General features: G+C 44.3%; 1 protein-coding gene across 1 annotated transcript in view; it reads left to right on the top strand.

Annotated features, from left to right (window-relative positions):
- Positions 1 to 292: 292 nt before the first annotated feature.
- The window catches only part of LOC142295586 (vesicle-associated membrane protein 1-like), an 80,267-nt gene continuing 66,354 nt past the window's right edge, over positions 293 to 14,205 (top strand). The window contains exon 1 of the mRNA XM_075338691.1: positions 293 to 411. Coding sequence (XP_075194806.1) covers positions 410 to 411 — 2 coding nt within the window. The 5' untranslated portion in view covers positions 293 to 409. The remainder of the gene's footprint in view (positions 412 to 14,205) is intronic.

Below are 14,205 nucleotides of genomic sequence, written 5' to 3'. Positions count from 1 at the left end.
CTTGTTGCCCCCACATTATGCTGCCTACAATAATGGCTTAATGTCATTTTCTGCAGTGTTTTTGTTTTGTGAGATGACATTGCTATAGACAACACAGATCATTAGCTCCTTGTATTAGGACAGTTTGTAGGAGATGTTTCCTGTAAGTACCAGCTCAGTGACCACCAGTAACAGTAGCGCCTGAACTTTGCTTTATACCCCTTAGTGCATATCTTATTGAGGTAGTATATCCATGACTCCACCAGTCACAGCTTCTCACACCTGCACATATCAGCTGGCAAGCCCCCATGTATTCTCCCACCGCCTCTTACACAGACACTCCCAGGACTGGGTGCTGCCTGCTCCATCACACACAGACAGATCCCTGAGAGCGCAGAAGACAACAGATCTGTGGACCCTCCAGAAGACAATGTGAGTACAGACATGGGAGCTGTCCATGTGCTCAGTGCTGATCCCTCCTGCACTACAGCAATATGCTCTGTGCTTGCACCATGGGCTGGGTACTTATCATCTCAGTTGTCAGAGCCTCTTTTTGTATGAGTATGTACAGTATGTATATAATACACACACGCACACACACACACACACACACACACACACAGCTAATACGCTCATTTGTCATAATCAATTCCGATGTATACAATCCTTATATGCATAATATATAATATAAGTATATCAGTGTGTGTGTATATATATATATATATATATATATATATTTATATATATATATAATGTGTGGCAGTGCTACACAATCACAAATTCAATAGTTGTCAGCACTTTTGCACCCTGACTTGCAGTGCCCTAGCAATGCCAATATTCTTATCACTCATTCCATAAGCCTTCATGTGCTCAGACGTCTGAACCCCTGGATTTATTTCCAGCTCCCCAATGTTCCCATCTCTATTATTTGTATAGTTGATTGTCCTGTATGTATTGTGCATGCCGTGTTGCTGGTTGCCTTGTAACTCGTTGATTGATGCCGTGATGGTAGCTTTGTAATTTACAATGCATAATACTATTATTTCTCAGCTATGATAACTCTTCTGATTGCCGATGATGATAATGATCATGGCTTCTTATCACAGTTATTTATAGTATTGAAACGCTGACAAAATAAAATGACGAAACTCACTGCACTGGTATCATTCCTCACACGACCAAAACTCATACACTAATATCACTTCTAAGTAGTCCAGTGCTCACTGATAATTTTATTTATTTGATATCATCACATTTTGCACATCCGCAGATTAATCTCACCACTCTAATTGTGTGCCAAGGTTGCACAATCATCACTCAACACTAAAGCCCACTTTACACGCTGCGATATCATTACCGATATCGCTAGCATGAGTACCCGCCCCCGTTGGTTGTGCGTCACGGGCAAATCGCTGCCCGTGGCACACAACATCACTTACACCCGTCACATGGACTTAACTTCCCTGCGACGTTGCTGTGGCCGGTGATCCGCCTCCTTTCTAAGGGGAGCGGTTCGTGCGGCATCACAGTGACGTCACACGGCAGCCATCCAATAGCAGAGGAGGGGCGGAGATGAGCGGCCGGAACATGCCGCCCACCTCCTTCTTTCCTCATTGCCAGTGGACGCAGGTAAGGAGATGTTCGTCGTTCCTGCGGTGTCACACACAGCGATGTGTGATGCCGCAGAAACGAGGAACAACCTGCGGCATGCCCCACCAACGATATTATGAAAAGGAGAGACGTGTCAACGATCAATGATTTTTGACATGCGATCGTTGATTGTCTCTCCTTGGTGTCACACGCTGCAATGTCGCTAACGGCGCCGGATGTGCGTCATTAACGACGTGACCCCGACGATATATCGTTAGCGATGTCGCAGCGTGTAAAGCACCCTTAAGGCGTTATAGATATATACAGCATATCTGCCGTTTTAACTTTTATTTTATAAATGAATAGTACACATGAAAATAAGCAACTTTGTAATATATCTTAGGACAAATCTTCTTCTTTCTCTGCCAGAATTCATCAGTCCATATCAAAATTCTCAGGTAAAATCTGTATTCAGTGAAGACTTTCCCATTACTGAGATAGGAGATGGCAGTTGGAGTTGATGAGATTCTATGTAGATAGAAGAGGCAGAGCTCGGCCCCTCTTCTATCTACATAGAATCTCATCAGCTCCAACTGCCATCTCCTATCTCAGTAATGGGAAAGTCTTCACTGAATACAGATTTTACCTCCAAATTGAGAATTCTGATAACGACTGATTTATTCTGGCAGAGGAAGATGCAAATTTGTCTGATAAGATAAATCAGGTATGTGCACAAGATCAGGACCTGCTGTGTCTTGGAAGTGGCATGTCCTCACCTGCGGTGCCATGAGCCTCCTCTGCAGGTGACCGCACTTGCTCGTGCCCATGATCTGGGTTCGGGCAGCTGCAGACTTTCACTTTGTTCTCCCTATCAAGGAGACTTGCGTATATGCAGCAAACAATTGACATGCTACAGCTTGGGAAGCTGTACAGCAGGCCAGTTTTCGCTGCGAGAAAAACAAGCACAGTGGGCATGGGATTTCTAGAAGTCCCATCCACTTGTGCTTGTACTGCACAATGCAGCGTTTTGGACACAGTGAAAACACACTGCATCCAAAACGCTGTGAACCCGGCTCATGGGCACACAGCCTTAAGGCCGCTTTACACGCTGCAACATCGCTCAAAGCGATCTCATTGGGGGTCACGGAATTTGTGACGCACATCCGGTCGCTTTAGCGATGTCTTTGCGTGTGACACCTATGAGCGATTTTGAATCGTCGCAAAAACGGTCAAAATCACTCATCGGTGACACGCCCCCCTATTCTCGAATATGGCTGCTGCTCGGTGTACGAAGTAGTTCGTTGCTCCTGCGGCAGCACACATTGCTTTGTGTGACACCGCAGGAACGAGGTACCTCACCTTACCGGCAGCCGCCCGCAATGAGGAAGGAAGGAGATGGGCGGGATGTTACGTCCCTCATCTCTGCCCCTCCGCTTCTATTGGGGGGCGGTTCGGTGACGCTGCAGTGACGTCGCTGTGAAGCTGAACGAACCGCCCCCTTAGAAAGGAGGCGGTTCGCCGGTCACAGCGACGTCGCTAGGCAAGTAGTGTGACGGGTCAGCGCGATGTTGTGCGCCACGGGCAGCGATTTGCCCGTGTCGCACAACCGATGGGGGCGGGTACGCACACTAGCAATATCGGTCACGATATCGCAGCGTGTAAAGCGGCCTTTAGGGTGTGTGTCCACTATCCGTATTTGCAGTGTTTTGGATGCAGTGTACACCATTTCACCAGCCACAGCGCTGCTGCGCTGGCTAAACCCAGGACCTTTATCCTCAAGGTATTCTCTACCAACGCTATAATCCACTCAAATTTCCATATCCCAGGCACCCATCTTTAAGCGACTCTTGACTAAGACCCAGGCGGGGTCGAAACGTCGAATGATTTCACAGTTGCCTCAATAAATGTAAAACATTTTTTGCATTACAATCTGAGTGCAGTGAATTTATTTATTATCTTGGATTGGACCCATTTTTCACTTTCACCACCACCCACTTGTCTGAGTGCAGACCAATTTTTTTGATCTACTGAAAAGCATGTACAGTACTTACCTCAATACTTGGTCGGGCTCCTTTGGCATGAATTACTGCATCAATGCGGCGTGGCATGGAGGTGATCAGTCTGTGGCACCGCTGAGGTGTTATAGAAGCCCAGGTTGCTTTGATAGCAGCCTTAAGCTCATCTGCATTGTTGGGTCTGGTGTCTCTCATCTTCCTCTTGACAATACCCTATAGATTCTCTATGGGGTTTAGGTCAATCGAGTTTGCTGGCCAATCAAGCACAGTGATACTGTGGTTATTAAACCAGGTATTGGTACTTTTGGCAGTGTGGACAGGTGCCAAGTCCTGCTGAAAAATGAAATTTCCATCTCCAAGAAGCTTGTTGGCAGAGGGAAGCATGAGATACTCTAAAATTTCCTGGTAGACGGCTGCGCTGACTTTGGTCTTGATAAAACACAGTGGACCTACACCAGCAGATGACATGGCTCCCCAAACCATCACTGATTGTGGAAACTTCACACTAGACCTCAAGCAGCTTGGATTGTGGCCTCTCCACTCTTCCTCCAGACTCTGGGACCTTGATTTCCAAATGAAATGCAAAATTTACTTTAATCTGAAAACAACACCTTGGACCACTGAGCAACAGTCCAGTTCTTTTTCTCCTTGGCCCAGGTAAGACGCTTCTGGCGTTGTCTATTGGTCATGAGTGGCTTGACACAAGGAATGCAACATGTGTCCTGGATACGTCTGTGTGTGGTGGCTCTTGAAGCACTGACTCCAGCAGTAGTCCACTCCTTGTGAATCTCCTCCCAATTCTTGAATGACGTTTTCTTAACAGTCTTATCAAGGCTACGGTTATCCCGGTTACTTGTGCACCTTTTTCTACCACACTTTTTTCTTCCACTCAACTTTCCATTAATATGCTTGGATACAGCACTCTGTGAATAGCCAGCTTCTTTAGCAATGACCTTTTGTGGCTTACCCTCCTTGTGGCTTGTGTCAATGACTGCCTTCTGGAGATGTCAAGTCAGCAATCCTCTCCATGAATGTGTAGCCTACGGAACAAGACAAAGGAACCATTTTAAACGCTTAAGAAACTCTTGCAGGTGTTTTGGGTTAATTATTCTAATTTTCTGAGATAATGACTTTTGGGTTTTCATTGGCTGTAAGCCATAATCATCAACATTAACAGAAATAAACACTTGAAATAGATCCCTCTGTGTGTAATGGTTCTATATAATATATGTTTCCCTTTTTGTATTGAATTACTGAAATAAATTAACATTTTGATGATATTCTAATTTATTGAGAAGCACTTGTACTGTATGTGCCGCAATCGCTGTTGATTGCAGCACAAAGAAGATCACAAAGAGTTAATATCATCTAGACCTGATCCAATCAGGTCCTAATGAGGTCTCCGGATAGAACAACCAATCTGCATCAGAAGCCCGGCGATTGCGGGTCTCAGGGGGTCGTGATCCCCACCTCACCTCTGACAGTAATTAAATGTTGGTGCTACACAGAGCCCAGCAGGAGCCAACATATATTTACCATCGGTGGTCTTGAATCGCTTAATATGTCCATGTTTCATGTTTTTATGCTTATGCTTTTATAGTTGCAATAAAATATACATTTTTTTATCAATACGTGGTATTTAGTGAACATTTTTTGGTCATTAGGATTCATTAGGCGGTGTGCCATTTAATGAACTTGGAGCATCTTTTAGCCTCCTGTGTGCCACCTCCAGAAATGTTAGTCTAGTCATGGACTGAAGTACATTTCTTTCATAATTTGGTGCCACTTTAATGGCATAGCTTGCCAGGACTGGGGAAAAACACCAAAATATGCAACATTTTTGCACACCTATAAGAGGCCCAAAGATTTTGCAACATTTCAAACAGTTTTGCAACAGAAGTCTGGTGAAAACGATTTGATTAATTGGGGCTTAAATGCACAAACCACGCTTCCCTTAAAATTAAATGATTTGTACTATTCCTCATAGGTTGGATTCTCATAACCGTATTTCCTCCATCCGAGAAACAGTCTGATTATGCTAATCAGACTATGATCACACAATGATCCAAGTGTGATCAGCGTGGGATTCATTTATCTCAGATGTGAAGAATAATTACAAAATAAAGTTTGTCCATCTTTCCAATCTGTCAGTTTATGAAAATTGTTGTTTTTTTTACGGCCTCACAGACTTGAATAGTAGAAAAGTAGACAGCGTCCCAGGGGTAATCTTCAAATATTCTTTATTCCATCCAGATAAACAAGCAACGTTTCACCCTACAATTGGGCTTTGTCAAGCATGTTGATAAAGCCCAATTGTAAGGTGAAACATTGTTTGTTTATCTGGATGGAATAAAGAATTTTTGAAGATTACCCCTGGGACGCTGTCTACTTTTCTACTTTGATATGGTAGCCAAGGGGATCCCTTGGATTTTGATTTGTGGCCATTTTCCTTGTGAAGGACTCTAAAGGCCCCTTTACACACTGCAACATCTCTAGCGATATCGCTGTAACGTCACTGGTTTTGTGAGTAATAACGACCTCCCCAGCGACATTGCAGTGTGTGAAACGCATCAGTGACCTGGCCCCCGCTGGGAGGTCGCTGATCGCTACACATCTCTCAGGAACATTTTTTGGTCCTTTGTTTCCCGCTGCGCAGCAAGCATTGTTGTGTTTGACACCATTACAACAACTTCGTTAGCGACTTCCCTTTCAAATAGCTGCTTTGACACGTCCCCAACGACCAGCGAGGTTGTTCTGCAGGTCCGTATCGCTGCTGCGTCGTTAGCCAGGTTTGCCTGTTTGACAGCTCACCAAAGACTTTCCAGCGATCCCGGCCAGGTCGGAATCGCTGGTGGGATTGCTAGAAAGTCTCAGTGTGTAAAGGGGCCTTTAGGCCATGTGCACAAGTTGTGTTTTTATTGTGTTTTTTTCTTGTAGATTTTAATCAAAATTGCAAGGAAAAACACATCCCAGGAAAGTCTATGAGAATCCTGACTTGCTGTGTACAAGTTGCTTCTTTTTTCCATGCAGATTTTGGTGCTGAAAAAATCTGCAGCATGTCAATTGTTTCTGCATGTTTTTTTCCTGCAGATATAATCCACTGCAATGCTCGTGCTCGATCACTGCAATGGATCATATCTATCAGTACTGCACTCACAGCACTGACACATCACCTCACACGCCATGTGTGAGGCTCTCCGTAGCTTAGTAACCCAGGGTTGTCATGGTGATGACCCAAGGTTGCCATGGCAGCAGTCAGGTCTCTTTGATCGCATTACAGGGACCCGATCACCAGGGAGAAGTAAGCAATTACTCTCCCTGCCTCCTGAGTGCTGCTATCGCATTGATCACAGCATTCAGGGGGTTAAACTGCTGGAAGCGGCACGGACACTGCTCCAGGCAGTGAGAGCCTTGCCGTGCATCACGATCGCGGAGTTACAGTACCTGAACCCCCGCGATCTCTATGACTAAAGAAACAAATAGAACGCATGGAAAAAACATGCAAACGTGATAAAAAATGCTTGTTTTCTCTGCTGCGTTTTTCATGCCAAAACATGCAGTTTTGTGTGCAGAAAATCTGCACACAAATCTGCTACTTGGGCACATATGCTTATTCTGAGTATTTGGCTCATTTTTATTGATTGTATCTGTGATGAATGTTTGCATTAAGCGGGCTTTACACGCTACGATTTCGCTACAGCGATCTTGTTGGGGTCACGGATTTTGTGACACACATCCGGCCGCTGTAGCGATCTCGTAGTGTGTGACTCCAAGGAGCGATTTTGGATCGTTGCAAAAACGTCCAAAATCGCTCCTCGTTGACATGGGGGTCCGCTCCCAATTATCGATACTATCGCTTTCCCGTTTTTGTTCCTCGTTCCTGCGGCAGTGCACATCGCTGTGTGTGACCCCCGTAGGAACGAGGAACATCTCCTACCTGCCGCCGGCCATAATGCGGAAGGAAGGAGGTGGGCGGGATGTTCGTCCCGCTCATCTCCGCCCCTCCGCTTTCATTGGGCGGCCGCTCAGTGACGTTGCTGTGACGCCGAGCGGACCGCCCCCTTAGAAAGCAGGCGGTACGCCGGTCACAGCGACGTCGTTATGCAGGTAAGTATGTGTGACGCGGGTGCGCGATTTTGTGCGCGACGGGCAGCGATATGTCCGTTTCGCACAAACAATGGGGGCGGGTCGCATGCTAGCGATATCGGGAGAAATATCAAAGCGTGTAAAGCCACCCTTACCTAATTTATCCATTGACCTTTGTGCGAAAAATAAATGGTCTCCCTAACTTTGTGAAAAAACTCATCCATACTGGTGCTTTCCATGTGATCAGTGCTAAACTCTAGCACAGAGGTGGGGAGCCTTTTGGAAATTTCTATCACCCTTTGGGGGCCACACAAAATTATCAATGTGAAAATGACCCATTTATATTAATTAACTCACCCCTATTTTGGTGGCCGGAGCGGTATCTCTTTAGTGTAGCTGTGATGTTCGGTGATACTAATCATGTTGCTTCTCACAGCTGCTTTTCCAGGTTTGTCTCAGTCTGGAGCGCAGTCACCTGTTTGTGATATTAGATTGGTAAACCATATACATCACATAACAGATGCAGGGATTGCTGTATATAAATCACAGAAGAAACATACATCACTGGAGGGGCTGGGGTCATATACATCACATAGGTGATGCTGGGACTGCTGTATAAACACATACATCACAGGAATCACAGGGGGCACATACATCACATAAGGGGCTGGGAACATGTATATGCTCCTAGTGCCTCCTGTGATGCTTGTGCCCCCAGCTCCTCCTGTGATGTATATCCCAGTCCCTCCTGTAATGTATATGCCCACAGCCCCTCCTGTGAGGTATATGCTCCCAGTCCCTCTTGTAATGTTTATGCTCCCAGCCCCTCCTGTGATGTATATGCCCCCAGTCCCTCCTGTAATGTATATGCCCCAACCCCTCCTGTGTTGTATATGCCCACAGCCCCTCCTGTGAGGTATATGCTCCCAGTCCCTCTTGTAATGTTTATGCTCCCAGCCCCTCCTGTGATGTATATGCTCCCAGCCCCTCCTGTGATGTATATTCCCCAGCCCCTCCTGTGATGTATACTCCCCACCCCTGCTCTAGCACCAAATTATTTCATTCTGTACAGTTTGACTATGTGTTAGCTGTGGCAGAGGACCTTATGCCCCTGTATGATATGTCCCCTGAAGACTCCTCATGGATGAAACGCATCAGGACCCAGGGTTATTGTAGGGGTCCCAGGATCATTTTAAGGGCGGGAGCTCATGGGTGATAGTAAGTGTTGTAGTTTTTCCCTTAGGGCCTAATAGGGTCAGTCTTACGATGGATATCTGAGGAAGCCACCTGGTGGAAATTATCCATGTACTTATGGATTTGGTGAGACCACTCTATTTATTTTTAAAGGAAAAATATACTTGAATTTGACTGGTGTTAGCACAATACTGATCTTTGTCACTGTGAAATTTATCATTTGAGTATATTGTGTTTTTTCTCTTTCTTTTTTATATTGGATGACCATTGTCTATCCTACGAGATAGGAATAACACATTGTTTTGTTTACTGTTTTGTTTGTTGTGTTTTTTCTTTAGTGAAAATTAAATGTATTAATGTTTGGTGGCTTCCTTTGTTTGTTTGAGTAACCGAATAATTGGGCATAACATCAGGTTACATTGTCTTTTGATAGACATTAGTATGGAATGTTTTTCCTCCTAGGAGCTTTCTGGTATATATCGTGTCCATAAGGGACATTAAACTTTATGAACTATCTATTAAAGGTTAAATTTTAGTCATTTGCTTAATTTTTTATTCTGCACATTAGGAAAATAATTTGTCTCTTGTCTCTTTGTCTAATGACTTAGACCTGGGCTATAAGTGGGGCATCAATTGCCAATAATCCCGGTGTTGTGCCATGGCTGCTGTGCTGCAGAGGAAAACCCACCTGATTATTCAGATGATCATAAATACAGGATTACACATTTATAAAAAAATTGTGTCATTTCTACCATCAGCTCTACCATTCCATATTTATCAAATGTCGCGCCTTATGCAATATTTAGGCTATGTGCGCACTAGAAAATGGATTTTTCTTAAGAGAAATCCGCACCCTGTGGCAGAATACCGCACCCGTGGCAAAAAATGCGGTAATAACGCACCTGCGGTATTGCCGCGGTATTGCCGCGGGTTGGTACATGTGTTTTAATGCATTCAATGCAATAAAGCACATTGGGGGGGAAAAAAAAGGCATTTCCTTCTGAGATATATAGTAGATAAATAGATAAATAGACAGATGGAAGAATAGAGGGATAGATAGATAGAGGACAGATCGCTGCATTTCTCCCGAGCGGTGGTGTGTTCACATTACCGGCCGTGGGAAATGACCTGTAATTACCTCTGCAGGCTCGTTGCGAGATTGCATTCAGTACAGTGTCAGTCGCGGCTGGATGCAAGCGACGTGGGACCTGTGGATTACGCCGGAGCTGTGTGTTTTGGGGGTGTTAATAAAATGGTTTAAGAGGGGCTTTTTGCATTTATTTAAAATAAAGGATTTTTCGGTGTGTGTGTTTATTCACTTTACTTACGGGATAATCATGAATACAAATCAGAGTGAAGAGGGAGTTAATGCCGCGCATCAGCCAAAATGAAGATGTAGCACGTTGATGTTATAAACGTATTCTTTTATTCCATCGGTCTACGCGTTTCGAGGATATACCTCTTCTTCAGGACCAGTGCATCAACATACTATGTTGATGCACTGGTCCTGAAGAAGAGGTATATCCTCGAAACGCGTAGACTGATGGAATAAAAGAATACGTTTATAACATCAACGTGCTACATCTTCATTTTGGCTGATGCGCGGCATTAACCCCCTCTTCACTCTGATTTGTATGCACATCCACGTGGGGCTGCAGCAGACGCCATCATCCTATGCTTTATCAGTGGTTGTGACTATCACAACCTTTTCAGGTGAGTGTATTTTTCCTGATCTACCTCACTGATCTGTTGGTATTACACTATTAGCGCTCCTTATTTTTCGGGATAATCATGAAAGCTGTCTCATAGACGCTGCCATGTTTAAGCCTGGACTAAGTGGCGGCGATGCGCTGCCATTTAACTCGTTATTACCTGGATTGCGACCGCATCATGGCAATCTGGAAGAGCTGGGGACACTCTGGGACTGCCGCATAATGGATGCAACAGTCCCGGGACAGCTGCGGGCTGATATTCACAGCTGCAGGAGGGGGGGGGCATTAACCCTGTCCCTTGCCCTCTCCAGCCTGAGAATACCGGGCCGCCGCTGTGTGTTTACCTCGGCTGGACAGTAAAAATACAGCGGAACCCGCGTTTTTTTTATATGTCCGTTTGATTTCTATGTGTATTCTATATGTCTGTGTCTGTGTGTGAGTGTGATCTGTGTGTTCTATATCTGTGTGTGTGTGTGTGTTTACTCTGCTCCACTTCCTCTTCCTGTCATAATGACATCACTTCCCTGCAAACCACAGGCAGTGATGAACATTACCGCAGGTAAACCGCGGCTATACCGAGGGTATACCGCACATCATTTGCTACCTGCGGTATACCCGCGGTATTTCACAATTACATTACAGTGAATGGAGTGAAATACCGCAGGTACCTGCGGAAAAGAAGTGACATGCACATTTTCTCAAGAAATTTTCTCAAGAAAATTCTGCAGAAAGAATGTTCTTGAGAAAAAAACGCAGTGTGCGCACAGCTATTTTTTTTCCCATAGGTTTTGCTGGGAAATGTCTGCAGAAAGGTTACAAACGTTTCTCAAGAAATTTCTGCAGCAAAACCGCGGGTAAAACCGAGGGTAAAAACGCAGTGTGCGCACAGGGCCTACAATCACTTTTTACATACACTGAGTACCGTATGTGTCAACATAAGAGTATTCTGTGTATAAAATGAAATACGCATGGAACAAGTGCTAGGATAAATTTAGAATAAATATTGTATGCATAAATGTAGAACAACCTTAAAATGACATGTGCAATGAATTGTTCTCTTGCCACTGATGAATATCTGTGCAAATGTCTTCCAAAAAGTGCATTAAGTCTAGAGTAATCAAAGTGCAATATTATACCGTATTTATACCAGAATGATAAAATATGGCACAAAACCTGTTCTCTTTAAATGGTAATGACAATTGTATCCACAATAAATGTCTATCTAAAAAAAATCTCTAGGGATATAGGGTGTAAAGGGGGTTTTACACGCTACGACATCGCTAATGAGAACTCGTTGGGGTCACGGAATTGGTGACGCACATCCGGCCGCATTAGCGATGCCGTTGCGTGTGACACCTATGAGTAATTTTGCATCGTTGGAAAAACGTGCAAAATCGCTCATCGGTGACATGGGGCCCTTTCTCAAAATCGTTACTGCAGCAATAACGAGGTTGTTCCTCATTCCTGCAGCAGCACACATCGCTCCGTGTGACACCGCAGGAACGAGGAAGCTCTCCTTACCTGCCTCCCGGCCGCTATGCGGAAGGAAGGAGGTGGGCGGGATGTTACGTCCCGCTCATCTCCGCCCCTCCGCTTCTATTGGGCAACTACTCTGTGACGTCGCTGTGACGCCGCACGGACCGCCCCCCTTAGAAAGGAGGCGGTTTGCCGGTCACAGCGACGTCGCCGGGCAGGTAAGTACATGTGACGGGTCTGGGCGATGTTGTGCGGCATGGGCAGCGATTTGCCCGTGTCGCACAACAGATGGGGGCGGGTACCCACACTAGCGATATCGGGACCGATATCGCAGTGTGTAAAGCAGCCTTAAGTCTGCTGATGACTTTAGAGATAAAGATATTGTATTAACAATAGTTGATTACTGTTAATTATACACTGGAGATCAAAATAAGAGAACAACACACAATTTCCTAAATGTTACGGTCATTGCGTAGTCCTATGTGATTTCTATCCTGAGTAAACTAACAGTATTTTAAGCTTATTTCATAAATTTATTTTTTTTCAAAAGCATATAATAAAAATGTAAATGAGATAAATTAAAAAGAACACTGATCAAAATTAGAGAACATCGGAGAGATTCTTGGAAGTCTAGACGCCATGGATTTTATTTCGAGACACTCCTGACCTATTGCTATGGCTTGGTGGGACTCGTCTCCCACATGCAAGTCAGTCATTAAGCACATCTGTTAGTAGCTAGTTGTCCCTGTAGATCCGTGAGGGCCCGCACAGGCCCCTAGTTCTTTCCATATCTCTAGTACCCTCCCCTACCCTGGAATTTCCCCTTGTGCTCTCTTTCTTCTCCATACCTTCTCTCTCCTTCTTTCTAGTTCTCTCTTTTATATTTCTTCTCGCATTCCCACTAATGACTTAATTTTGACATAGGATTATATTGTTGCGGAACATCTTCCGGGTTATTGTCACAAAATTTGTAATCTGATATTGATAATGGACGACTGTTCCATTCTGCTCTTATATTCGTTTTGTCATTAATCCAATAAAACTTGATTTAACCAAAATTAGAAAACACTTTCAGATACCTGCAAGTTATTGGCGTTAATCTGGCACCTGGTGCAAATGTCCTTAATTATATGACAAACCCTATGTAACTGGCAGCCTAACTTTCCAGTTTGCACTAACTTTGCAAAAATGGTGTGCTGTTCCAAAATGACTCCGGCAGCTGGTTGTCCATATGAAGGCCAAAGGGGTGACCCTATCAGCAATAGCAAGAGAAGTTAGTGGTTCCAAGTCTGTGATTTTGAGAATATTACATCTTTACAACATTACAAACTCTTTTTAAGTCCCCCAAGAAGGCTTGTTGCCCTTGAAACACAAATGCAACATAGGACAGGATAATGTGGAGAATCACCAAGGGTAATCGTTTCAACACTGCAGTTGGAATTGCTCTCCAGTTCAGCACTGAACAGGGTAAGGATCTGTCTCGTCATACAGCGTCACAATGTTTTAGAGCATATGGACTGAAAGCCCACTCTGTAGTGACCAAGCCTATTATTAGCAGAAAGAATCAAAACTCTAGACTCACCTTTGGTGAGGAGCATGTTGTGTGGACAGAGGAGCAGTGGTCCACAGTTCATTTTAGTGATGAAAGCAAGTTCAATTTATTTGGGTCTGATGGGAAACATTATGTTTGTTGACAAACTGGGGAAGACTGTATTGTAAGTGTGTTTAGATGGATCTGATGTTGTAGTCATGAGCTGATGATGGTTCTAGTGCTGTATTCCTGTACTGATATTGGTTCTGGTGATGTAGTCATTTCCTGATGCATGTAATGGTGAAGTCTAGTACTGATTGATGGTGTTCTGTTGATGTAGCTTTGTACTGATTGTGGTTCTGGTAATGTAGTTATGTACTGCCAGTGGTTCTACTGATGTATTTGTGCACTAACAATGGATCTGTTGATGAAGTCATGTACTGCCGGTGGTTCTGTTTAGGTAGTCATGTACTAATGGTGAATCTGGTGATGTAGTCATGAACTGATGGATGTTCTGGTGGTGTAGTCATTGATAAATTTGGTTTAGGTATTTGGGACAATGAAATGTGGCAATATACAGTTAGGTCCAGAAATATTTGGACAGTGACACAAGTTTTGTTAT

Source organism: Anomaloglossus baeobatrachus, chromosome 3 (assembly GCF_048569485.1).
Source record: "Anomaloglossus baeobatrachus isolate aAnoBae1 chromosome 3, aAnoBae1.hap1, whole genome shotgun sequence".
NCBI lineage: Eukaryota > Metazoa > Chordata > Amphibia > Anura > Aromobatidae > Anomaloglossus > Anomaloglossus baeobatrachus.
The sequence above is the reverse complement of the archived record's forward strand: the minus strand, read 5'-3'. Positions and strand labels throughout refer to the sequence as shown.